Source organism: Nomascus leucogenys, chromosome 2 (genome assembly GCF_006542625.1).
Source record: "Nomascus leucogenys isolate Asia chromosome 2, Asia_NLE_v1, whole genome shotgun sequence".
Taxonomy (NCBI): Eukaryota; Metazoa; Chordata; class Mammalia; order Primates; family Hylobatidae; genus Nomascus; species Nomascus leucogenys.
The window spans coordinates 62877766-62900918 of NC_044382.1; the positions used below are offsets into that span (position 1 = coordinate 62877766).

Below are 23153 nucleotides of genomic sequence, written 5' to 3' on the forward strand. Positions count from 1 at the left end.
ACAATACACATACACACATATACAAACATACCACACACATACACTACACACATATACACACATACTACACACATACACACAATGAACACACACATATACACACACATACTACACAATACACTATACACATATACACACATACTACACACATACACACAATACACATACACACATATGCACACATATTACACATATACACACATACTACACATGTACACATAATGCTCACACACACACACACTACACCCATACACACAATACACACACATACACCATGCCTTCCGGGCGCCTGTTATTCAACCTCAAGCAGGAAATTCCCAGCCATTCATTTCTGTGTTTTTCTGTCTGGCCTCACCCTTTTGGGGAATGTACAGAGGACACAGGGGACTCAACGCCAAAGATCAGAGGGTGAGAAGCTCAGCGCCTGAGAACCTTGGGGGGTGGGGGCCGGTGGTCCGGTGTAGTGAGCTCCAAAACTTTGGCCAGGCATCAAATCCCCTAATTTGGAGGCAGTGCAGGGTGAACTGAGGAAGAGGAGAGAGAAGGAGGCTGAGGCAGGGGTCGGAGAATGGTGCAGCTTGAAGGAGCAACCCCCACGCCTGAAGCCTGAACTCAGCAGGTCAGAAGTGGGGCTCAGGAGCCTGCACTCTTGAGACTCTGTGTCTCACACTTTTCTCTGTAATGCTCAGGCTGAGTTCTGGAGAAAGACCTTGAGTTCTCTCCCTGCTCTGCTGCTTACAAGCTGCGTCACCCTGAGCAAGTCACGTGTCCTTTGAGAGCCTTTCTCTCTCTTTTCTTTTTTTTCTTTCTTTCTTTCTTGTCTTTCTTTCTTTCTATCCTTCTTTCTTTCCTTTTTCTTTCTTTCTTTCCTTTCTTTCTTTCCTCTTTCTCTCTCTTTCTTCTTTCTTTCTTTCCTCTTTCTCTTTCTTCTTTCTTTCTTTCTTTCTCTTTCTTTCTTCTCTCTTTCTCTCTCCTTCCCTCTTTTCCCTCCCTTCCCTCCCTCCCTCCCTCCCTCCCTCCCTCCCTCCCTTCCTTCCTTCCTTCCTTCCTTCCTTCCTCCCTCCCTCTCTCTCGCTCCCTTTCTCTCTCTCTCTCTCTCTCCCGTTTCTTTTTTTCGTTTTTTTGAGGCAGAGTCTTGCTCTTTTGTCCAGGCTGGAATGCACATGCATGATCGTGGCTCACTGCAGCCTCGACCTCCCTGGGCTCAGGTGATTCTCCCACCTCGGCCTCCCAAGTAACAGGCACTACAGGCACTATGCCACTGGGCCCAGCTAATTTTGTATTTTTGTAGAGATGCGGTTTCACCATGTTGCCCAGGCTGGTCTCTAATTTCTGGGCTCAGGTGATCTGCCCGCCTCTGCCTCCCCAAGAACTGGGACCACAGGCTTGAGCCACCACGCCCAACCTGAGAGCCTTGCTTTCATCATTAGTAAGATGAGGATCATTGTACATAAAGAATTTCACCCATTGCCTGGCACACGGTAAACATTACATGAACAATGTCTGCTATTATTTTATAACTAATGTCATATAATAACACCCGTACTCCCCCAGGGTGACAGTGGGCAGGTCCAGGCAGCAGCTGCCATTTGAGATAGAGCAGGCTTGGGTCAGCTCTCCCGTTTCCTACCATCCCCTCTACCTGCTGGATCCCCCAGACCTTGTGCCCACATCAGTTACCATTTATCACTGCCTTTCTCTTGTTTTTCTTATAGTGAGGATATTTATCTCTGAGCCCAAGTCTCCATCAAAAGTAGGTCAAGGGCCAGGCGTGGTGGCTCATGCCTGTAATCCTAGAACTTTGGGAGGCCGAGGGGGGCGGATCACAAGGTCAGGAGATCGAGACCATCCTGGTTAACATGGTGAAACCCCATCTCTACTAAAAATACAAAAAAAAAAAAAAATTAGCTGGGCATGGTGGCACGCGCCTGTAGTCCCAGCTACTCAGGAGGCTGAGGCAGGAGAATCCCTTGAACCTGGGAGGTGGAGGCTGCAGTGAGCCAAGATCGCCCACTGCACTCCAGCCTGGGTGGCAGAGTGAGACTCTGTCTCAAAAAAAAAAAATGGTCCCGTCCAAACTGTGCATTAATTGTGGGAATGGCTTCAGCTAACATTTAGCTCTGAAACTGAAAGAAAATGAAACGACACAAACACTCCAGGATCCCTGTGGAATTGCTCTGGACTGAGCCAGAATACAAGTCTCTCCCACTCCTGCTTCTCATCCTGAGCCTGCTGAGAAGGCTGCAATCTTACCTAAGAATGTGATGAAAAGACAGAGACACATCTTTTCATTTCAAAGCCTCTGTTGGTGTTTTGTGTTGCTGCTGGGTGGTGGGCAGGGAGAGTTTGGGGGCTGGAACGAGGCCTGCGGTGGACCTCCTTCCTGGGGGTGGGAAGGGGCAAAAGCTACACAAGCTTGGGTTTGGGGCAGAGCAGGGGGAGCTCACTGCATAGGGGAGAGCCGGAATTTACAGCATTGCACAGAGGCAGAGTGATTCCTACAAGCCCGAATCTATGAGGTTTAGCAGGTAGTGAAACAAGGGAAGCCAGCAGGGTATGAGAGAAGCCATGTGCCCATCATGGTCTGGCTTTCCTTGACCTACTTTTTTTTTTTTTTTTTTTTTTTTAGACGGAGTCTTGCTGTCACCTGGCCTGGAGTGAGTGCAGTGGTGGGATCTCAGCTCACTGCAGCCTCTGCCTCAGAGGTTCAAGCCATTCTCCTGCCTCTGCCTCCCAAGCAGGCGGGATTACTGGGGTGTGCCACGACACCTGGCTAATTTTTGTAGTTTTAGTAGAGACAGGGTTTCACCATGTTGGCCAGGCTGGTCTTGAACTCCTGACTTCAAGTGCTCTGCCCACCTCGGCCTCTCAAAGTGCTGGGATTATAGGTGTGAGGCACCACGCCGACCCTTGACCTACTTTTGATGGAGACTTGGCTCAGAGAAAAATATCCTCACTACAAGAAAAACAAGAGAAAAGCAATGATAAATGGTAACTGATGTGGCCACAAGGTCCAGGAGATCCAGGAGGTGGAGGGGATGGTAGGAAACCGGATTCCTGACCCAAGCCTGCTCTATCTCAAATGGCAGCTGCTGCCTGGACCTGCCTACTAAAAAACACCATTCATGTAGACATTGAATCTAAGATACGATTGATGGTAAGATGTTCTGATATTTAACAAATTACTAATAAAGAAAAAAGCCTGCCAATTAAGCTGTGACAAGCCATTGATTACAAAACAAGTCTCAATTCCACACATGTCACAATGTGAAAAGGATGCATCCTAACATTCGTGAAATATTGGATGCCAGTAGGCTGGACTTGGTCTGTGGCAGCCTTGTGCAGTTTCCAACCTGCACAACTGTACACAGCAGCTCTTATGAAGCCTCCCAGAACACTGAAGAGCTTAGGGGCCACCACAAGGCTCACGCTTGGGGCACATCTATGAACTCCCAGGTCCCTTAAGAAGTAATCCCTCTTTGATCTTCATCTGAACAGGAAGGCCGCAAAGAGGAAACTACGGGCCAGTTTCCTCCCATGGGGCACCAGTTCACTGAGAGTGGTCCCAGGGCCCCTGGGATGGTGGTTCAGCAGGCATGGGGTAGGGCTTCATGAGGGATTCTGAGTCCTGCCAGACTAGGAGAGGCCTCACACTCACATGTATAAGACCCAGAGAGGCGAGGGCCCTGGCCCAACATCACACAGCCGGGCAGAACAGAGCTGGACTGAGGGCTCAGCACTCCTCACTCCAATCCCTGGTGCTTCTTCTCTTGCTGACTGTAAAAATGTCTGCTCTTCTGCCCCAGGTGAACTGGAGATGGGGGTCTCCAGGGCTGAAAGGGGTCTTGCCGCCACCCCCCGACCCCTCCGCTCCCGCCCCACTCCTTCCCCTCTGAAGCCCTGGTTGCTGGACTTGTCCCCAGAGAAATCACCCATATTGATTCACAAGACTTTTAAATTTTATTAGTAAAATACAAAATGGCACAGACATTGGTGATGAGGGTTGGAAAAGTAAAAGGATCAACCTACTCTTTCCAAAGTCTTCCTAGATCATCCTTGTCCATGTCCTGCTTGGAGAAATGAACAAAGTCCATGGAAGGGGGACCAGCTGGCCCCAGCAGCTTCCTCACAAAGGAGGCAGGGCCCTATCACAGGGTGTCCCACCCCTGGAAGGCTCTCCCAGCCTGGAAGAGCCAGAACAAAGTGCATCGGACCCACTCCCACCCTCTCTGAGCTGTTAGAGTGACCCCACCTGAGCCAGGCCTGAGCTTCCTGAATATACTGCGCCACGCCCAGCACGGGAGTGCAGAGGCTGGGTGGGCAGGGCGGCACAGCGTCTTGCTCTCTGTGGAGCAGAGCTGGGTTTCCTTCCCCCAAGCACCCATCTGTGAAGGAGTCTTCCTAGCACCTGGGTAGAACCCAGCCCATAAGAGGCCCCTCAGGTAGAGGGCAAGGGTCGGGGACAATCCAAGGGAGAGGTGAGCTGCCACCAGGGACCCTGAGGGGCCAGGCCAGCTGGTGCGGCCCCATCCAGGCATGCTCAAGCCTTCAGCAGGCAAAAAAGGGAACCGCTGACTTTATGCCTACAACTTCCCCTTTCCCGTGTCCCAGCCCCCTTCCCGGGTAGCGTCCCTTTCAGAAACAAACAAGGGACTCATGGAAAACATCATGGAAATCCCTGGTCCTGTCTGCGGTGGGGACAAAGATGAAGGAGAAGGTCTTGGAGGGCAGAGAACAGTGTTTTCAAGGAGTGAGAGAGGTGGGAGGGGAACCCAGCCTCAGGAAAGAATCTGGCATGTGTGGGGTGGGACCACAAGGGTCTTGTGGCCTGGCTGCCTGCAGGAGTCTCTGAAGAAGCGTCAGGAATGTGGCTGCTCCTGGAGCCTTTCCTGGGCTTCTTAGACAGGTGTCTGGAGCCCTCCCTCCTCCCTCTTAGGGGGTGATGGGAGGCAGAGCCCAGGCTATGTCAGTGGCTAAGCCTGGGCAGGGCCTTCAGGGATGGTCTCTGCTCTGCCCACTTCCATTTGGGGGCCCACAGGGCAGGATCTGTGCTATCAACTCACTCCCTTGCAGGCCCTCTGGGCCTCGGGGTCCAAAGACAAGTTAGTCCATTGGCAGCGACTGTCTAAGGTGCTCTGCTGATAAGGACTGTGAGGCTGCATCCAGGGGCTGGAGAGAAGGGCCTCAGGTCAATGAGTGATGTCAGGGGGACAGGTATTCCTTACCTCCCTCTTTCCTTTCACAGATGGGAGTATGTTGGTGGGTTGATGGTGGAACTAGGATCAGAACCCAGCCTTCAGACTTAGCACAGTGTAGACCAAAGAGGAAAGCCACCAGATACCCTTATCTCCCCTTCCCACAATGCCTAACCAAGGGCAGAGCCTCACTGGTAGCAGTGCCAGGAAAGACCACACTAGCCTCATGCAAGAAAAGACATGTCACCAGTGGGGGCATGGGCTCTGTACAGAAGACGGGGCTGGGGGAGATAGCACCGCAGGTGGCCGGGGTGACTGGCAACTGCAGCAGGACCAAGAGACACAATGAGGTTGTGGGGAGTGGGCAGAGGGCCTGGCCTGATGCTCATGTGTGAGATGGGAGGACTGTAGTACTCACAGGGCAGCGTGGGTCAGAGGGGGCTGGGCATTTAATAAATAATTGTTCATTGGGGCTGGGATGGTGTCAAAGGGAACCTCTAACCAGCCAGCAGCAGAGGAGAGTTTTGGGGCTGGGGTGAGCTGGGAGGCTACCCCCTCTGTCCCTGGCAGGTGGAGAATGGTCAAGGCTGGCCTCCTGCGGTGTGCTTGGGAGCTTGGAGCTTGTGCACCTGGAGGATCCCACCTCCCTGCTCCAATCATCCCAGCTCAGGCCAGGCCCTTGGGTGGGGGTGGGTATGAGGATGAGGGATCCCAGGCAGCTGTCTGAATCAAACAACTAGACACAGGCCGGAGGAGTTCACACGGGCACCAGGACATATGAGTTACTACCACAGCTCCGGGGGATGTAGCGAAGGCCCTCCGCCATCTCTCCCGCCATCTTTCGAGGGCAGCCTTGGAGGCTCTGGTAGGTGAACATGGCCACCCCCAGGCAGAAGAGGAGGCCAAGGAAGGCCAGCAGCCCCACCGCCTGCCTCCGGGTGGCAGCCTGGGCGTCAGGGACAGGAGTGATAAGGACGCCCAGCCTCTGGGGGTCCATGGTGGCATGGATGGGTTCCTCAGCCTTAGGGGTCCAGCTGCCTGAAGCCACTGGCTCCCTGCTGGGGGTCCTTTCTGAGGAGACAGGGACCACAGAGACGTGGGCCATGCTGCCAGGCCCCCAGTCCTGGAAGGCATCCGTGTGCGCTGGCACGGGACCCATCTCCTCCCGCTCCAGAGAGTTCTCTGGCCTGGGGCTCTGTCCCTGACCCCACACACGCTGGCCTTCAGACGGAGCATTCTCCTCTGGGGCTGGGGAGGACGTAGTGGAGGCCTGGGTGGAGGGGTCCTTGGTGGATGGGGCCTCAGAGGTCTTTCCCTCAGCCCAGAGGCCGGGCCCAGGTTGGTGGGGAGCAGAACTCTGCCACGTGGCGGCAGTGGAGGCGGGAGGCACTCGGAAAAGCTCCGTGCCCACAGGCCCTCCATCCTGAGCCTTTGGTGTCAGGGGGAGCCCGGTCCCTGAGGAACCAGTCACGCCCGTCGGCAGCTCTGGGGAGGTCCCCAGGGCCCTCTGTGCCTCCTGGGAAGAAGGAGTCGGCTCCAGGCTACTGCTTTCGCCTGTGGCTTTGGGCTCCAGGACCACAGACTCGTCCATTCCCCTGGCAGCAGGGGTGGTCCTGGGCTTCACCTCGCCTATCTGCTTCTCGAAGGTGCCGCCATTTCGAGATAGGGCAGCAGCCTGGCGGTCCAGATGCTGCATCGCGTCCTTGACCCATTGCTCCTTCGGGTCGGCACAGAACAGCCTGTGCTGTCTCGTCTCCAAGCTACAAGGGAGGAAGACAGGGATCCAGTGATGCCCAGATACCAGAAACCCAGGCCAGCGTGGTGTGGGGGCACAGCACCAATGCTCTGCAGGTGAACACACCCGGCTGGAAACCCTGCCCTCCCTCTTAGCGGCTGTGAGGCAACTGACCAGCTGGGGCAACCTGCCCTTCTGAGCTCCCAGGTCCTCATCCGAGAAATGGAGATAGGAAAGCCTCCCATCTGTAGGGTGACCAGCCATCCCAGAAAAATTGGGATGGAGGGGGTGCTCAGGATGGGGGACTTTCCATTTTAAAACTGGGGAAGTCCCCAGGCAAACAGGGATGAGTTGATCACCCTACTTCTGTGTTACTGTAAAAAAAGGTAAATTATGTGAAGCACCTGGCTCAGAATAGATCAGTAGTAGCTGAAAATAATCACAATGTCGATAACATTGTTACCATTAAGGCAGGGGGCTCTGGGCTTTGAGTCTTCTGCTGGGGGGGACTTCAGGTGAGCTCTGTATGGGGCCTCCTCACTCTGGAACAGGCCTTATGAGACTTTTTGAGTCTTGTTGCTCCTCTCCTTCGGTTTCACAGCTACAGGCTGTGCTCTGGGCCCCTCTCCTCCCCTCCTGATGTATGTTCATGGGCAGAAGGGGCTAGAGCCAAATATGTGGCAGCCTCACTGGGATCCCGGGTGCCTTCCAAATCTTGAACTTCCTCTGAAGCCCTGTGTGGCTGGTTCACCACCAAGCCACACAGCTCAGAGCTGACAGAGGCCCTGGCTCCATGCCAAGGCCTGTGCTTGGCATTTTGCCCATGTTTAAACCTTATATTCATTCCACAGGGTGGCTACCAGGCTCATCCCCATTTTACAGATGAGGAAACCAAGGCTCAGAGAGGTGAAGTAAGGGCACCTGGCCCCAGGATGCCGGAAAGCCAGAGAAGTCCAGGAAGCAAGTCTGACCCTGCAGGCCCCCTGGGCACAGTGATCCCCTCCCCCACTTCCTTCTTCCCCTTCATCTAGAAAACAAAAAATACTTGGGGGTGTCTTGGGGAAGTAAGCCTTGACCGATCAGCAAAGAGGTCTGGCAGGAGCACGCTCAGTACCTTGCTCACCTTAGAAACTGCATAATTGAGGAGAGGAAGTGCCAGACTTCCTTTAGCTGAGCCTAGAAAGCAAAGGGCCATTGGCCATTTCCTGCTGCCCGGCCCCTAGGTCTGGCTGAGGCTGCTTTAGGTCCCAAAAGTCAGTCCTGGGGAAAGGCCTCAGGGCTGGCTGGTTAGACAGGACCCAAGAGAGCCCCCAGGAGGAGCAAGTGACCAAGATGGCCAGGGTCCTCAACAGCCAGGGGGACAATGGCTCACTCCCTCCCCCAAGTCTCGAAATGGCCCTGTTTCCTGTCTGTCAAATGGAGAGAGTGATCTCTGCAGCTCCTACTGACAGCACCCTGCCAGGTACTTTATTTATTTCTCTTTGTCTTTCTCTCTTTTTCTTTTTTTCTTTTCTTTTTCTTTCTTTCTTTTTTTTTGAGATGGAGTCTCACAGTGTTGCCCAGGCCACAGTGCAGTGGTGCCATCTTGGCTCACTGCAACCTCCACCTCTCCGGTTCAAGCGATTCTCCTGCCTCAACCTCCCGAGTAGCTGGGATTACAGGCGCCCACCACCATGCCTGGCTAGTTTTTGGATTTTTAGTAGAGATGGGGTTTCACCATGTTGGCCAGCCTGGTCTTGAACTCCTGGCCTCAAGTGATCCACCAGCCTTGGCCTTCAAAAGTGCTGGTATTACAGGCATTAGCCACTGCGCCCTTGCCAAGCACTTTAGTTACATCCTGTCCTAGCTACCCATTTTACAGACAAGGAAACCAAGGTGCAAAAAGTAAGCAATGGAAGCAGGGCCACCCGGCCAGTAAGAGGGAAGGCAGGATTTGCATCAGGTCTGTTAGAGTCTGGAAACTGCATTTTAAGTAAGACCGTCATGCTTTACGCCTACCCACACCGCCCCATGAAAAACAGTGGGTTCGAGCGTGGGGTAACATGTGCTTCAGCCCAAGAGGAATTACCACCCTTCATGGCTGCTACAGGCCACAAGCCAGGGTGGCTGCCACCCAGCCACACTGGGCCATTCAGGAAGCCACTCTCCACCTTAGCCATGTGGCACAGAAATTAAGGTCACTGAGGTGGCCTGCAGGCCAGGGGCAAGAGAATCGTGTGCTGAGGCCTTTGCCTGGGGGCCCAGGTCTGGGAGCAGAGGTGTGGACGTAGATTCTCAGAGGTCTGGGAATATTCCAAGGGCCCGTACGGGATTTCAGAGGCCTCGAGGGCAGTACCTACACGATTGCACGTTTGCCGCACGATGCCTGGTTCTGTTGATAGTGGATGAGCAAAGCTACAGGTATCTTTGACGTCATCTTGCTGCACGTGATTTTGCATTTCGTCACACCGTGGTGCTGTCCTGAGTCCAAAGAGGTTCCTGGTCAGCAGGGATGTCTGTGGGCATCTGGCTTCCCAACCCCATGCCAGATTGTCCCAGCCACACCACCCAAGCCAAAGCTGATCCCCTGTACGCCCTGGCCTTCAAGGCCTTTGACTCAGCCTCCCTCCCCCGCCAAACTTCTGTATGCCTCAGTTTCCCCACCTGTAAAATAGGAACAAAAATAGTATCTACCTCATAGTCTTATTGTAAGAATAAGAAACGTGAATTCTTATTTATAGAGTTCTTTTTGCCTGGCACATATTAGGAGTTTAATTTTTTTTTTTTTTGAGATGGAGTTTTGCTCTTGTTGCCCAGGCTGGAGTGCAATGGCATGATCTCAGCTCACTGCAACCTCCACCTCCTGGGTTCAAGTGATTCTCCTGCCGCACCTGCCTGAGTAGCTAGGATTACAGGCATGTGCCATGACGCCTGGCTAATTGTGTATTTTTAGTAGAGACGGGGTTTCTCCATGTTGGTCAGGCTGGTCTCAAACTCCCGACCTCAGGTGATCTGCCCTCCTTGGCGTCCCAAAGTGCTGGGATTACAGGCATGAGCCACCATGCCCGGATTAATTTTTAAAATTAAGTGGTCCATTGTGCAGCAGGGGGGATGAATCTGAGAGTGACAGGGACCTGCTAAGGTCACACAGCCAGCAAGTGATGGAACAGGTTATCCTACCAGGCCGGCTCTAGTTCCCACCGGGCCTGTGGCCTTGCCTATCCCCTCACCTCTGCCTTATTTCTTCCTGCTGTCTTTTTTTTTTTTTTTTTTTTAAGAGATAGGGTCTTGTTCTGTTGCCCAGGCTGGAGTGCAGTGATATAATCCTAGCTCACTGCAACCTCAAAATCCTGCACTCAAGAGATCCTCCTGGCCAAGTGTAGTGGCTCACACCTGTAATCCCAGCACTTTGGGAGGCCAAGGCAGATAGATCACCTGAGGTCAGGAGTTTGCGACCAGCCTGATCAATGTGGTGAAACCTTGTCTCTACTACAAATGCAAAAATTAGCCTGGCATGATGGTGTGCACCTTTAGTCCCAGCTACTTGGGAAACTGAGACAGGAGAATTGCTTGAATCCGGGAGGCAGAGGTTGCAGTGAGCTGAGATCATACCACTGCACTGAAGCCTGGGTGACAGAACAAGACTCCGTCTCAAAAAAAAAAAAAAAAAAGAGATCTCTTGCCTCAGCCTCCCAAGTAGCTGGGACTACAGGTGCATGCTACCATGCCTGGCTAATTGTTTTAAGAGACAGGGTCTTGCTATGTTGCCCAGGCTGGTCTTGAACCCCTGATCTCAAGCGATTCTCCCACTTCAACCTCCGGAATGGCTGGGATTATAGATGCAAGCCACCACGCCCAGCAATAAACTTTTTAAAAAAAATATAAGTACAACTGCTTTCTAAGGAAGGTGGGGTCTGCTGAATAGATGATCCTTTGTTCTGCTGCTAAGAGCCAGAATGAGCCTGAGAGCAGTTGCTGAAAGGTACTGAGTCATCCTGCCTAGGAGGGAAGAGGCATTTGAAATTCCTGGAGCGAGAAGAGTAAGGAGGAGGGTTGGAGATGGACGGTATGAATAGGGTGGGGGCAGAGCGGGGCGGAAGGGGCAGGCAGTAGCTGAGTGTCACGTGGAACCAGAGAGAAACCCCGGGACAGGACAAATAAACCCAACTATTTGATATAAACATTTGAAGTTGTTTACATTGCATTTCCACCTTTTCTCTTCCCCTATAATCTCCAGCAAATTTTTTTCTGCTTAGTGTGAGCTCAAGGAGGATAAGTATAAAAAACAAGGAAGAGGCCAGGCGCGGTGGCTCACGCCTGTAATCCCAGCACTTTGGGAGGCCGAGGTGGGTGGATCACGAGGTCAGGAGATCGACACCACGGTGAAACCCCGTCTCTACTAAAAATACAGAAAAAAATAAAAATTAGCTGGGCGCGGTGGCGGGCGCCTGTAGTCCCAGCTACTCCGGAGGCTGAGGCAGGAGAATGGCGTGAACCCGGGAGGCGGAGCTTGCAGTGAGCCGAGATGGCGCCACTGCACTCCAGCCTGGGCGACAGCGGGACTCCGTCTCAAAAACAAACAAACAAACAAACAAAAAAACAAGGAAGAGCTTGAGTTTCAGATCTGGGTCAAGGTTATGTGCAGCAAAAGCAAGACCCCAGAGGGTTTTGCAAACATCTGGAGGCCAGGGCAGTCAAGAGAGCAAGCTGATCTTATCTAGCCCTTCAGAGCCTGGGAAACCCCCAGCGCATCCCTGGGCTCCACCAGAACATGAACTGCTCATGCATAAATACTTACATATATGTGGCCATGCAAACATACTCCACTTTCCCAAATACAGACGCATGCACGCGTGCGCACACACAGAGACTTTGTAGAGTCTGCTGCTTCCTCTCTCCATCGCTCCCCCTTAGCTTTGGCCCACCCTGCTTTGTGGGAAGGTGGTTTAGAGCTGACAGGTCTGGGTTGAGTCACCAAGGAGCAGCACTAGTAGCTTCAGGGGGTTGGGGGCTGCGTGCAGGAGGGGCTCCCCAGGTCACAGGGCTGTCCTTTCTCTCTGAGTAACCAGGATATAAAAGTCACTGTGTGGGCTGGCCACCCTCCTTCTGCAATGGGACCTCAGACTGACTCACCTGCAGCCTCCCCAGGCCCTATTGAGTGAAGCCAGGTAGCAGTCCCCTAAAATGGCCTGCAGGTGTCTTCTTTGGGAAGCCCCAGAAAATACGGTGCCCCTGAGTGACCAGAGACAGGAGGAGGCAAGGGAGGCTGCCCAGTGGATAGGAAAGAAGGTCCATTCTGTGCGTCCCAAATCCAAGATGGGGAAAGCCATTGCCCACCTCCAGGGCTTTAAAGAGCCACAGAGTCATCCTGTCTCCAAAGTCCCCACCCTCTGCCACGGTCCCTGAGTGGTCCTGGCCCGGCTCAGTTCTTGGTTCTGCCAGGAAGATTGTTTAACTAACCTGGGGAGCCTGTCCCTTCTCAGAGCTGTTTTCCTTTCTGTAAATGGAGGCAATGCCTCATCCAGCCAGTCATATATTATCTGTCATAGGAGTGTCAGGAAGGCAGGGACCTCGTCTGTCTTGGTATCACAGTTTCCCAGCATCAAGCACAAGGTGGATACTCAATCAATATTCATTGAATGAAATTATTCTCAATTTACTTATCTCTCTTTAATGCATCTATCTACCTATCCATCCATCAGTCCACCCACTCTTATCAATCTTCTACCCATTCCTCACCCACCTGCCACCTCCTGCCCATCCCCTATTCATCTCCATTCATCCATCTACCCACTCCCTCTCCCCTGCCTACCACCTATCAATCTTCCACCCCCTTTTATCTCACCCACTCATCCATCCCTCATCATCCCCTCCCCATCCCTTCTTCCATCCATCCATCCATCCATCCATCCATCCATCCACTTCCTGATTCCGCCAACACTGGCTGGAATTACTTTTGAGTATATACAAAAATCTCAGGCCCTCTTATCCTTAACCTTGAGCTCTTTCTCCCATAGGCACTGGTGCTGAGCTTGGAGAGAGTGCTTCCATCCCAATAAATGCCATCAGATCACTCTGTTTATTCAGTCAACCAACAAATGCTTGTTGCTCTTGCCAGGCCCTGTGCTGGGTGCTGTGAGGTACAGTGAGATGAACAAGGAATGCCTCTGGCCTCAGAAGGCTCCCAGCCTGATGGACAGGTAAAACAGGCACACAAAGTATCAGAGCTTTTATTTATTTATTTTTAATTGAGCACCTACTGTGTATCGGACCCTGTGTCCAGCGTGTACACATCTGCTCTCTTTAATTCCCAACATCCCTGCAAAGGGAGTATTATTATCCCCACTTTACGGATGCAGAAGCTGGGAATAAGAGAGGTTAAATGTGCCCAGTGCCACACAGCTGCGTGGTGGCAGAGCTAGTTTTCTACCCCGTCCCTAAACACCCCACTGTTCCAGGCTACCCTAGATGCCAGGTAGAAACACAGTGTTCCAGAACATACCACGAACATACTGGGGTTTACATGAGGGAGAGGCCACTTCCAACTTCAAATGATCAGGGGAGGCTTCTTGGAGGAAGTCTCCTTTAGGCTGGACCTCAAGGACTTCTAAGAGTCTTCCAGGGTCTTAGAAGGAGACTCAGGGAATGTCCTGGGTTGCTGGATGAGGTGATAAAGAGAGAGCTTGAGCCATTGCCCAGCTGTGTGTCCTGAGTAAGTCACTCGGACTCTCTGAGCCTCAGTTTCCTTACTTGTAAAATGGACATGACAATACCTGCTTCACAGTGTGGTTGTGAGAATAAGCATTTTTTAACATCTGGAGCATTTTTCCCTTAGGGCAGGGTTTCTCAACAGTGACACTACTGACATTTTGGACCAGACAATTCTTTGTTTTGGGGGCTGCCTCGTGCACTGTAGGAGGTTTAGCAGCATCTCTGGCCTCTACACACTAGAGGCGAGTAGCTCAACTGAACCAAAAACATTGGGACATTTGTAACAAGTAAAAAATGTCTTTAGAAATTGCCAAATGGCCCATGGGGGAGCAAAGTTACTCACTGAAGACCATTGCTCTAGAGATATCCACATGGCTCCCTCCGTCACCCCCCTCCAAACTGTGCAAAGCCACCTACTCAGTCGGCCACCCTAACCCCCTATTTAAAATGTCAACACCTCTCTTCTCCCCTCTCTATTTTTCTTTTCCTTTTCTTTTCTTTCTATTTTTTTTTTTTTTTTGAAATGGAGTCTCACTCTGTCACCCAGGCTGGGGTGCACTGGCACAATCTGGGCTCACTCCAACCTCTGCCTCCCAGGTTCAAGCAATTCTCCTGCCTCAGCCTCCCAAGTAGCTGGGACTACAGGCATGCACCACCACACCCAGCTAATTTTGTATTTTTAGTAGAGACAGTGTTTCACGATGTTGGCCAGGTTGGTCTTGAACTCCTGACCTCAGGTGATCTGTCCACCTTGGCCTCCCAATGTGCTGGGATTACAGGCATGAGCCCCTGCGCCCAGCCACCCCTCTCTATTGTTTGATCACAGTGCCTTTTCTCCTTCCAACAGACCACACTGTTTACTGATTTACTTTGTGTATTATCTGTCCTCTGCAGTTGAATTACAGCACCCCGAGGGCTGAGGTCCTTGGCTGTTTTATTTATTGATGTTGTCCCAGTACCTAGAACCAGGCTTGTCACAGAGTAGGTGTCCAATAACTATTTGTTGAATGAATGGACAAAATGCCTAAGGAAGCGCTTTGTGACATAATACCTTAATCAACAGAAAAATGGAGGAATTTTTATTTAAATTCGACAGGGGCCTGGATCTGACACTCTTGAATTTATCCTCCCATGCCCTCCCCATCCACCCCCACTGCTAATGAGGCGGGTAGGCTATGGGAGCTTAAAACAGATTCGTTTTTTTCTCTTTCTTGCCAGGACTTGAGTGGGAGTGAATGCGTCAGCTCTTGGAGTGGTGGGGGCGGGCAATGCTCTGCACTGACTCGTAGCTGCAGGTTTGTTATATAAAGCACAGAAGCCTCCTGCTTGACACAGCCCCACAAACCCACATTTGGGGACTGACGCAGCTGCCCCACACTAGTCAGGGCAGCAGCTACGAAACCCCCAGCCTCCTCTTGGGGTCTCTCTGGCTTCCAAACCACCTCCTCGTCCTGTAGGGGCTCCCGAGGGCCTCTCAGAGCCATACATGTCAGCGCGGGAGAGGACTTCCATGGTGAGCCTGGTCAAATGCCCAGTTTTACAGGAGGAGAAACTGAGGCTGAGAAAGGTTCCAATAATGCCCAGGATCTTCCAGTAAAGCCAATGACCAAGATGAGGGCAGAAGCCTGGTTCTAAAGCCTCAGGCTGCTAGTCTGAGCACCCAGGGTCCCCCAGGGTCCCCTTTCCATCCTAGCCTAGGACCCTTCCCCCTCTCAGCTTAGTAAAAGTAATCCTCCTCCTCCGCCCTCTTCAAAACACCCCCATAGGCATTGGAACCTCATCAACCTCCCCCAATCCACCGGAGAGGTAATAGCTATATTTAAAGATGCAGCAGCTGGGACCAGAGGAGGCAAGACCCTGCTCAGGGTCACACAGCAAGACTGTGGCAAAGCAGCCACCATCTGACTCCCCACTTTCCAGATCTCACTGTCCCCAGACACCTCAGGCTTCAGGGCCCAAGCCCAGAAAGCAGGAAGCCAGCAGGAATTCACCTCCACCACCCTCACGTGCCCACCCACCCACGCACCTGCTCCCTGCCCCAGGGTGAGTTTGCTCCATGGAAATATCTGGATGCTGGGGACTACTTCTCATTCTCCCAGACTTGCTGTGTGCCCACAGGCAAAGTCTCACCTTCTCTGAATGTCACCCTGCCAGATGGTGGGGGCACTCCCTGAGGAGGGGGCTGGCTAGCGGTTCATACAGATGATGTGGCCCACAAAGGTGGTGAGTGTGCATCTGTGCTCTCTCCTGCATTCAGTCCCATGAGTCTTACCCTCTCCTGCCCTACTTGCTGGCTGTGCATCCTCGGGCCAGTTTCTAAACCTCTCTGGGCCTCCATCTTATCCATATCAGGTAGGATGGTTAATTATGTACCCCTACCAGGTCCTGGGCTTCAGTAAGCAAGTGACTAGAGGCAAAAGCATTTTCTACACTGTGCTTGGAGGAGGAAGACAGCATGATGGGTAGACACAGGCAGAGCAAAACTGGGGCTATAGACTAGCACAGCAGCGGCAAGCCCCAACCATGAGCTGCAGTGACCTTGACCTTCACTCGTCCTGGGCCCCCTAATCCTGGGGGCTTTGAAAACAGGACAGGAGAAAGTTCCAACTGTGGCCTGGCCCAGGGCCAGGGCTGCGGGTTACATATTAACGCCTGATGGAAAGAGCCAGCCACTGTCAGCCAGGGCCTCCCACCCCGGTGCCCACCAGGAGCCTCTGCAGGCTCCCTCCACCCCCACCCTCCTTGCACACCCACATCTGGCTCCCTTATGCCACCCACACCACCTCTCCGTGCTTCCAGGCACAGCCACTTTGCTCACTGGGCCAGGCAGGGCAGTCGCTGGCAACTGGAAATCTGTCCAGCGCTGCATCTGGGGGAAGGGAGGCTCCCCGCCCCCTCCCGCACATCCCTGGGGAAGGGGCTGCCACCAGCCTTGAGCTTTACCCAGGCAGGGTCTGGGGACCCTGATGTCAGGCTTGAGGGATGGACAAGGGGCTGGGGGCTCCCTACCCTGTTCGTGCCCAAGTCCAGGACCCACTTACCGGCCAGCAGGACGGTCAGATGGCAGAGGGTGGCCAAGCAGAGCAGCCACGAGAGAGATATCGGAGCCATGGCTGAGGGTGGGCAACAGTCCCGGCGGGGGCCAGGCAGGCGGCTAGAGCCAGGCGGCAGAGCTCAGTGCTGTCCCCTCGCCGCCGCCAGAGCTCTGTGGCTTTTTATAATGGGGTTGGCTGCCTCCGCCTCCAGCCCCCGCAGGCAGGAGGGTGGGAGGGGAGAGGAAGGGAGCCAGTGTGCAGCCGCTGGATTCCTCAGGATGTTGCCAAGGAACCAAGCCGGCTTTGTGGCCCTGGGCTTCTCACCATCCTAGGCTCGTCATACTGGGACCTTCCCCGGGAGGCTGGACCAGGCCTGCCTGGGTACAAAGGCCTCCTCTCCTGCCATGAGCTGGGAACACGCCCTAGGATCTGGCCTGGGGCCCTTGCTCCTAAGTGGGCAACACACAAAAGGCCAGCAGGCCATGAAATAGAGAGTGGGGTGCCAAGGGGCTGGGAGGGACTCAGGGCCCCTCCATCCTGGGTCTGACAAACTCTTCTTTGATCCAGGGAATGCCTTGCCCACATCAAGATGGACCCCCAAATTTCCCCTCTTAGAATCCCAAGCTCCTGGGGGACCTTATTGATCTATGCATCTCCAGAGCCCAGCAGGGAGCCTGAAGTCAGCAGGGGCTCAGTGCAGGGTCTGCTGAAAGAAGGATTGAGTCCAACTTCATATGGATAGATGGGGAAACGGAGACCCGCAGCCACCCCAGGTTATCCACAGCATCAGAGTGGAGGACCCCCCTCCCACCACCATGATGAGCAGAATGTGGACAGCTCAGGACCCAGGAGAGAGCCCTGGCCTCCCTGCCTCCACCTCCCGGCCTCCCGCTCCCTGCTTTGCACCCACTCCCACCTCTGCTGTGGCCCCTGTTAGCCCAAAGAACAAGGTGGCTGCCAACCCATCCCTGATAACTCTGTGGCTCTTGGCTCCTCAACTCTGCAGCCATGCCCTGGATAAGCCTTGCCTCTCGTGGGGCCTGAGTTCTCTATCTGCCCAAGGAGAGCATTGGGCTAGTGCACTGGGGAGGGGGCTTCTCAGCACCGGCCCTCCCAGGTCATTCTCCATGAGAGGTGGCGACAGGACCACACAGGGCCAGCCAACACGCTCTCACCGAAGGGTGCAGAGGCTTACCAGCCTTGGGAGCACATTAAAACACAGTCTGCCTTCATGGCAGCCTTCCCTAAAGGCAGTGGCAACAATCCCTGAGACTCCAGAAGAATCAGCAGCTCCGCCTTGGTCTAAGACTGAGCTGTACTGGTATCTCCGGGCTGCCAATCTGAGGGAAACCAGTTGTGGAGCCAGCATCCCACGCTATGAGCCAGTTGGGCTGGGCAGAGGGGCCACAGATCCCAAGGCCAGGGACCTCTCTCTCCTCAATCACCGCCCCCCCGACCCAATGGGCTGCCTGGGGCATGGGGTTAGGGTTTAGCAGGCTAGATACTTCTTGAAGTAGCGGAGCACCCTTGTCAAGAGCCAAGGTCCACTCATGCTCAGAGAATCTGTCCTGGCCTGTGGACATGGGAAGCTAGTAGCCTTCTCATTCCCAATGTCCAATCCCTCTTTTTATAACTGGGGAAACTGAGGCCCAGAGAGGGACAAGGAGGGATAAAAACTGAGGTCGTGTTTTTTCTGCTCTATTCATGTAAGAACAGAGGAGGAGGCCGGGTGCGATGGCTCATGCCTGTAATCCCAGCACTTTGGGAGGCCGAGATGGGTGGATCACCTGAGGTCAGGAGTTCGAGACCAGCCTGGCCAACACGGTGAAACCTCGTCTCTACTAAAAATACAAAAATTAGCTGGGCGTGGTGCACACCTGTAATCCCAGCTACTTGGGGGGCTGAGGCAGGAGAATCGCTTGAGCCTGGGAGGCAGAGGTTGCAGTGAGCCAAGATCACGCCACCGCACTCTAGCCTGGGTGACAGAGTGAGACGCTGTCTAAAAAAAGAAAAAAAAAAAAGACATTTTCTTAGGTTCACTAGCCAGGAAATGAGGGATCCTGGATTCGTCCCAGCCAGCTGGCTCTGAGGTCTGAGCTCAAGACCAGTAGGGTCCACCACCTGCCTCCACCCCCACTGCGAGGACCAATGTGAAGACTAAGTGAGTTTATGTCCATAGGGTGCGGGTCAGAACCTGGCATAAAATAGAATACAGAATGCAAAGCACAGCTCTGCTTTTCCTCATTCGACCCTTTGGGCACCCTCTACCCTTCCCAGGTCCAGCTTCTACCCCCATAAAATGGGAATGATCACCCCCATCTATCTCATTAGGATGTTAAGTACTGAATTTAGATTTAATTTGGACACAATAACCAGGCTTTCAGGCTAGCCAGACCTGAGGCTAAACAGGACTCCAGGCTGGATGCGGTGGCTCACACCTGTAATCCCAGCACTTTGGGAGGCCGAGGCAGGAGGATGACTTGAGCCCAGGAATCTGAGACCAGCCTGGCGAAACCCCCTCTCTACAAACATGGTGAAACCCCCTCCCTACAAAAAATATACGAAAATTAGTGTGGTGGCCTGTGCCTGCAGTCCCAGCTGCTCAGGAGGCTAAAGTGGAAGGATCAAGTGAGCCCGGGGAGGTTGAGGCTGCACTGAGCTGTGATCATGCCACTGCACTCCAGCTTGGGCACGGAGTGGGACCCTGTCTGAAAAAAATAAATAAATACATCAGCAGGACTCCACCCCGGATAAGGGGTGTTCCCTTAGGCAAGTGACTTAACCCCTCTCTGCATTTCAGCTTCCCTATATGTAAAATGGGATGCAAACAGCCACCTCATCAAGCCACCATGACAGTGAATAAAACTAAGGACTTTCACAGTGCCTGGCAAGCAGGAGACATTAGTATCTGTTATTGAGCCCGGTGCGTGCCGGGCAATGTGGTGGGATGGGGTACACAAAGGCAAGTGAGCTGAAGTCCTTGCCCCCAGGAGCTGTAGCTCAGTAGGAGAGAGAAGTTGCCAGCCCTACCAGAGGGCTAGAGTCTGTGGGCTCGGGGAGGAAGGGAGAACTGCATGCTTGTTGGGGAAACAAGAAAGGTGGGTGAGAGAGATGATCTTTCCATCCGAAGATGGGCAGAATTTTGCTTAGTGTCTTTAAAATTTCTGTTTTGGAAAATATTCAACAATACAAAAGACAAAATCGTACAGACTTTCAAATCTCCACCAATGGCTGGGCGCAGTGGCTCACGCCTATAATCCCAGCACTTTGGGAGGCCGAGGTGGATGGATCACTTGAGCTCAGGAGTTGGAGATCAGCCTGGCCAACATGGTGGAATCCTGTCTCTATTAGAAATACAAAAAATTAGCCGAGTGTGGCGGCGGGTGCCTGTAATCTCAGCTACTTGGGAGGCTGGGAGAGGAGAATTGCTTGAACTTGGGAGGCAGAGGTTGCAGTGAGCCGAGATTGCACCACTGCACTTCAGCCTGGGCAACAAGAGAGAAACTCTGCCTCAAACAAACAAACAAACAAAGCCTCTACCACCAATGATTAGCATTTTTTAATATTTGTTTTATCTTTTTTATTTTTATTTTTTAGCCAAACCATTACAAAGTAAATTATAGATGCTTGACACTTTGCCCCAAAATATTCCAGCATGCATCTCCTTAGAATAAAGCTATTGTCTTACATAAATATAATATCATCCCATCTAACAAAATTAACAGTAATTCCTATATGTCATCTAACACCCAATTCATATCCAAATTTCTCCAGTTGTCCCAAAAATGTATTTTGTAGTTTCTCCTCTCTCTGTTTCCTTCTTCCTGCCTCCTTTCTTCTCTCCCTCACTCCCTTTCTTTTTTATTTATTTTTATTTTATCTTATTTTATTTTATTTTATTTTATTTTTTATTTTATTTTTTGAGACGGAGTCTCGCTCTGTCACCCAGGCTGGAGTGCAGTGGCACCGTCTTGGCTCACCGCGAGCTCCGCCTCCCGGGTTCACGCCATTCTCCTGCCTCAGCCTCCCAAATAGCTGGGACTACAGGCGCACGCCGCCACGCCCTGCTAATTTTTTTTTTTTTTTTTGTAGTTTTTTTTAGTAGAGACGGGGTTTCACTGTGTTAGCCAGGATGGTCTCTATCTCCTGACCTTGTGATCCGCCCGCCTTGGCATCCCAAAGTGGTGGGATTACAGGCGTGAGCCACCACGCCCGGCCATTTATTTATTTTTTTGAGACAGGGTCCCTCTCTGTCACCCAGGCGGGAGTGCAATGGTGTAATCTCAGCTCACTGCAGCCTTGACTTCCCAGGCACAAGCGATCCTCCCAGCTCAACCTCCCAAGTAGCTGGGACCACAGGCTCACGCCACCATGCCTGGCTAATTACTGTATTTTTTTTTTTGTAGAGATGGGGTTTTCCCATGTTGCCCAGGCTGGTCTCAAACTCCTGGGCTCCAGCGATCTGCCCACCTTGGCCTCCCAAAGTGCTGGAATTATAGGCGTGAGGTACCACACCTGGCACCTCCCTCCCTCCCTTCCTTCTTTCTATCCTTTATTCCCTCCTTTCTTTTATTTTTTGAAGGAGGATCCAATCTAGGTTTATGTGCTGCATATGGGTATTTTTGAGTCTACATAGACCACTTGAACATTTTTTAATGACTTCAACTTTCTTAAGAGTCAAGTCGGCCGGGTGTAGTGGCTCATGCCTGTAATCCCAGCACTTTGGGAGGCCAAGGCAGGAAGATTACTTGAGGTCAGGAATTTGAGACCAGCCTGGCCAACATGGTGAAACCCTGTCTGTACTAAAAATACAAAAATTAGGTGGGCATGGTGGCATGCGCCTATAATCCCAGCTACTTGGGAGGCTGAGGCTAGGGAATTGCTTGAACCCCGGAGGTGGAGGTTGCAGTGAGCTGAGATCACGCCACTGCAATCCAGCCTGGGCGACAGAGTGAGACTCTGTCTCAAAAAAAAAAAAAAAAAAAAAGAGCAAAGTCAAGTCCATTGTCTTATATGGTGTTCTCATTCTTAATTTAGTTATTTAGTTATTTCCTTGTGATGTCACCTAATTTGTTCCTCTATCCTATTTATTTCCTGTAAACTGAGAGTTAGATCTAAAGGCTTGATTAGACCCAGGCTACATATTCTTGGCAAGAATCTATTATGAGTAATACTGTACACTTCACATGGACCAGTTGCTCCACTTTTCCTTGGATGGGTGGGATTGATGGATCGGTGGGTGATTGCTAGACATCTTTATTGTAGAAGAATTAGTCCCCTTGTGATTTGCAAGTCAACTGTGGCATGCTGGGCTGGCACCCTGCCGCATGCACCTAGGCAAGATTTTGACAGACCATTCCAGGCAGAGGTGAGAGCCTCACCAGGGTGGAAGGCACAGTATGTATTCAGGGGTGAGGAATGGCCAGATGCCATTGGCTCCAATGGAGGCTGTGGCTGGGCCCAACTGCAGAGAATTGTGAAGCGGGAGTGAAGAATGAGGATGCTGTTCACAGGCCTGAGAGCTGGGAAGGTCTTGGACTGAGGGATAACTAGAGTAATGATGAGAAAAAAAAAATGGGTAGCACTGGACAGCAAAAAGTTTCCTCTGGGGTGCGGTGGGGGTGGTGAGAATGGGGGTGTCCTTGTCCCCACCTTCCACAAGCCCTCAGGTGGCCAGGACCCTGTGCCCCAGAGAGCAGGGAGCCTGTGCTGTTCTTGAGGGACATGAGGGACGCCCCCAGCCCCGGAAGTAGCACAGAAACAGCTCTGGAGAGGAGGATGGGGAGATGGGGGCACTCCTGCAGGACCAGGGTGGGAGAAGGGATGGGCATAACCAGGGGGCCACCCTTGCCGCCACCTCCAGGGCCCCTGGGGCCGAGCCCCACCCAGCTCTCCCAGCTTATCTTTTCTGGCCAGTAAGGAGGATTGCCCACGTGTGCTTAGCATTTCCTCTGCCTGTGACCACGCTGGCTGTACCAGAAGGAAGGGGCCTCGATCCCAGAAGTGACCACGTGGAAGGTTGCCTAAGACTGAGAATGCTTGATTAGACTTCGTGTGAGAAGAAATAGCTTCTGCTGAGTTGAGCCACTGAGATTTGGAGGTGTTTGTTGCAGGAGGTAGCCTTTCCTGACTAATACTCCCTCCCTTTCTCCAGTGTCTGCCCGTGCAGGGGGAAGGTGAAGGCTGAGTAGTTGAGTGATTATGCTGCTGAAAGCTCGAGATGTGGGGACTGCTTTAATGGTTTCATCAAATCTTCCTGACAGCTGGTCCCAAGGTGGGCTGGGAACTCAGGGACAAATGTCTGGGCTTCTCCATCAGCACCTATGCAGCCACCTCCCAGGCCCTTGTGTTCATCCCTGACTCCCACCACTCACAGGGTGACCTTGGGCAAGTCACCACCTATTTCAATGGGAAGGCTTCCCCAGTGGGATAGAGGGAATCATGGTGCCCCCTGCCCCATCTCACAGGGAGAGCAAATGCCGGGAAACCAAAGCAGAC

General features: G+C 52.6%; 1 protein-coding gene across 2 annotated transcripts; it reads right to left on the reverse strand.

Moving 5' to 3' along the window:
* Positions 1-3937: 3937 nt before the first annotated feature.
* Positions 3938-16842, reverse strand: CX3CL1 (C-X3-C motif chemokine ligand 1). 2 transcript variants are annotated; one of them, XM_003263097.2, is made up of 3 exons: positions 16662-16842; positions 9270-9390; positions 3938-6955 (listed from the first exon to the last, which is right to left on the reverse strand). In XM_003263097.2, the coding sequence occupies exons 1-3, from the start codon at positions 16729-16731 to the stop codon at positions 5953-5955; spliced, it is 1194 nt and encodes a 397-aa protein (XP_003263145.1). In that variant the 5' UTR covers positions 16732-16842; the 3' UTR covers positions 3938-5952. The 2 variants fall into 2 exon arrangements, with proteins under 2 accessions (XP_003263145.1, XP_030652378.1); XM_030796518.1 differs by lacking the exon at positions 16662-16842 and adding an exon at positions 16159-16197.
* Between the last annotated feature and the right edge of the window lie 6311 nt (positions 16843-23153).

Excerpts from the sequence above, each read along its gene's own strand:
- CX3CL1 (XM_003263097.2), bottom strand. The coding sequence starts at position 16,731 with ATGGCTCCGATATCTCTCTCGTGGCTGCTCTGCTTGGCCACCCTCTGC. Across the intron at positions 9,391-16,661 it reads TCTGACCGTCCTGCTGGCCG|GACAGCACCACGGTGTGACG; the intron begins GTAAGTGGGTCC and ends CTTTGGACTCAG. Across the intron at positions 6,956-9,269 it reads TGCGGCAAACGTGCAATCGT|CTTGGAGACGAGACAGCACA; the intron begins GTAGGTACTGCC and ends CCTCCCTTGTAG.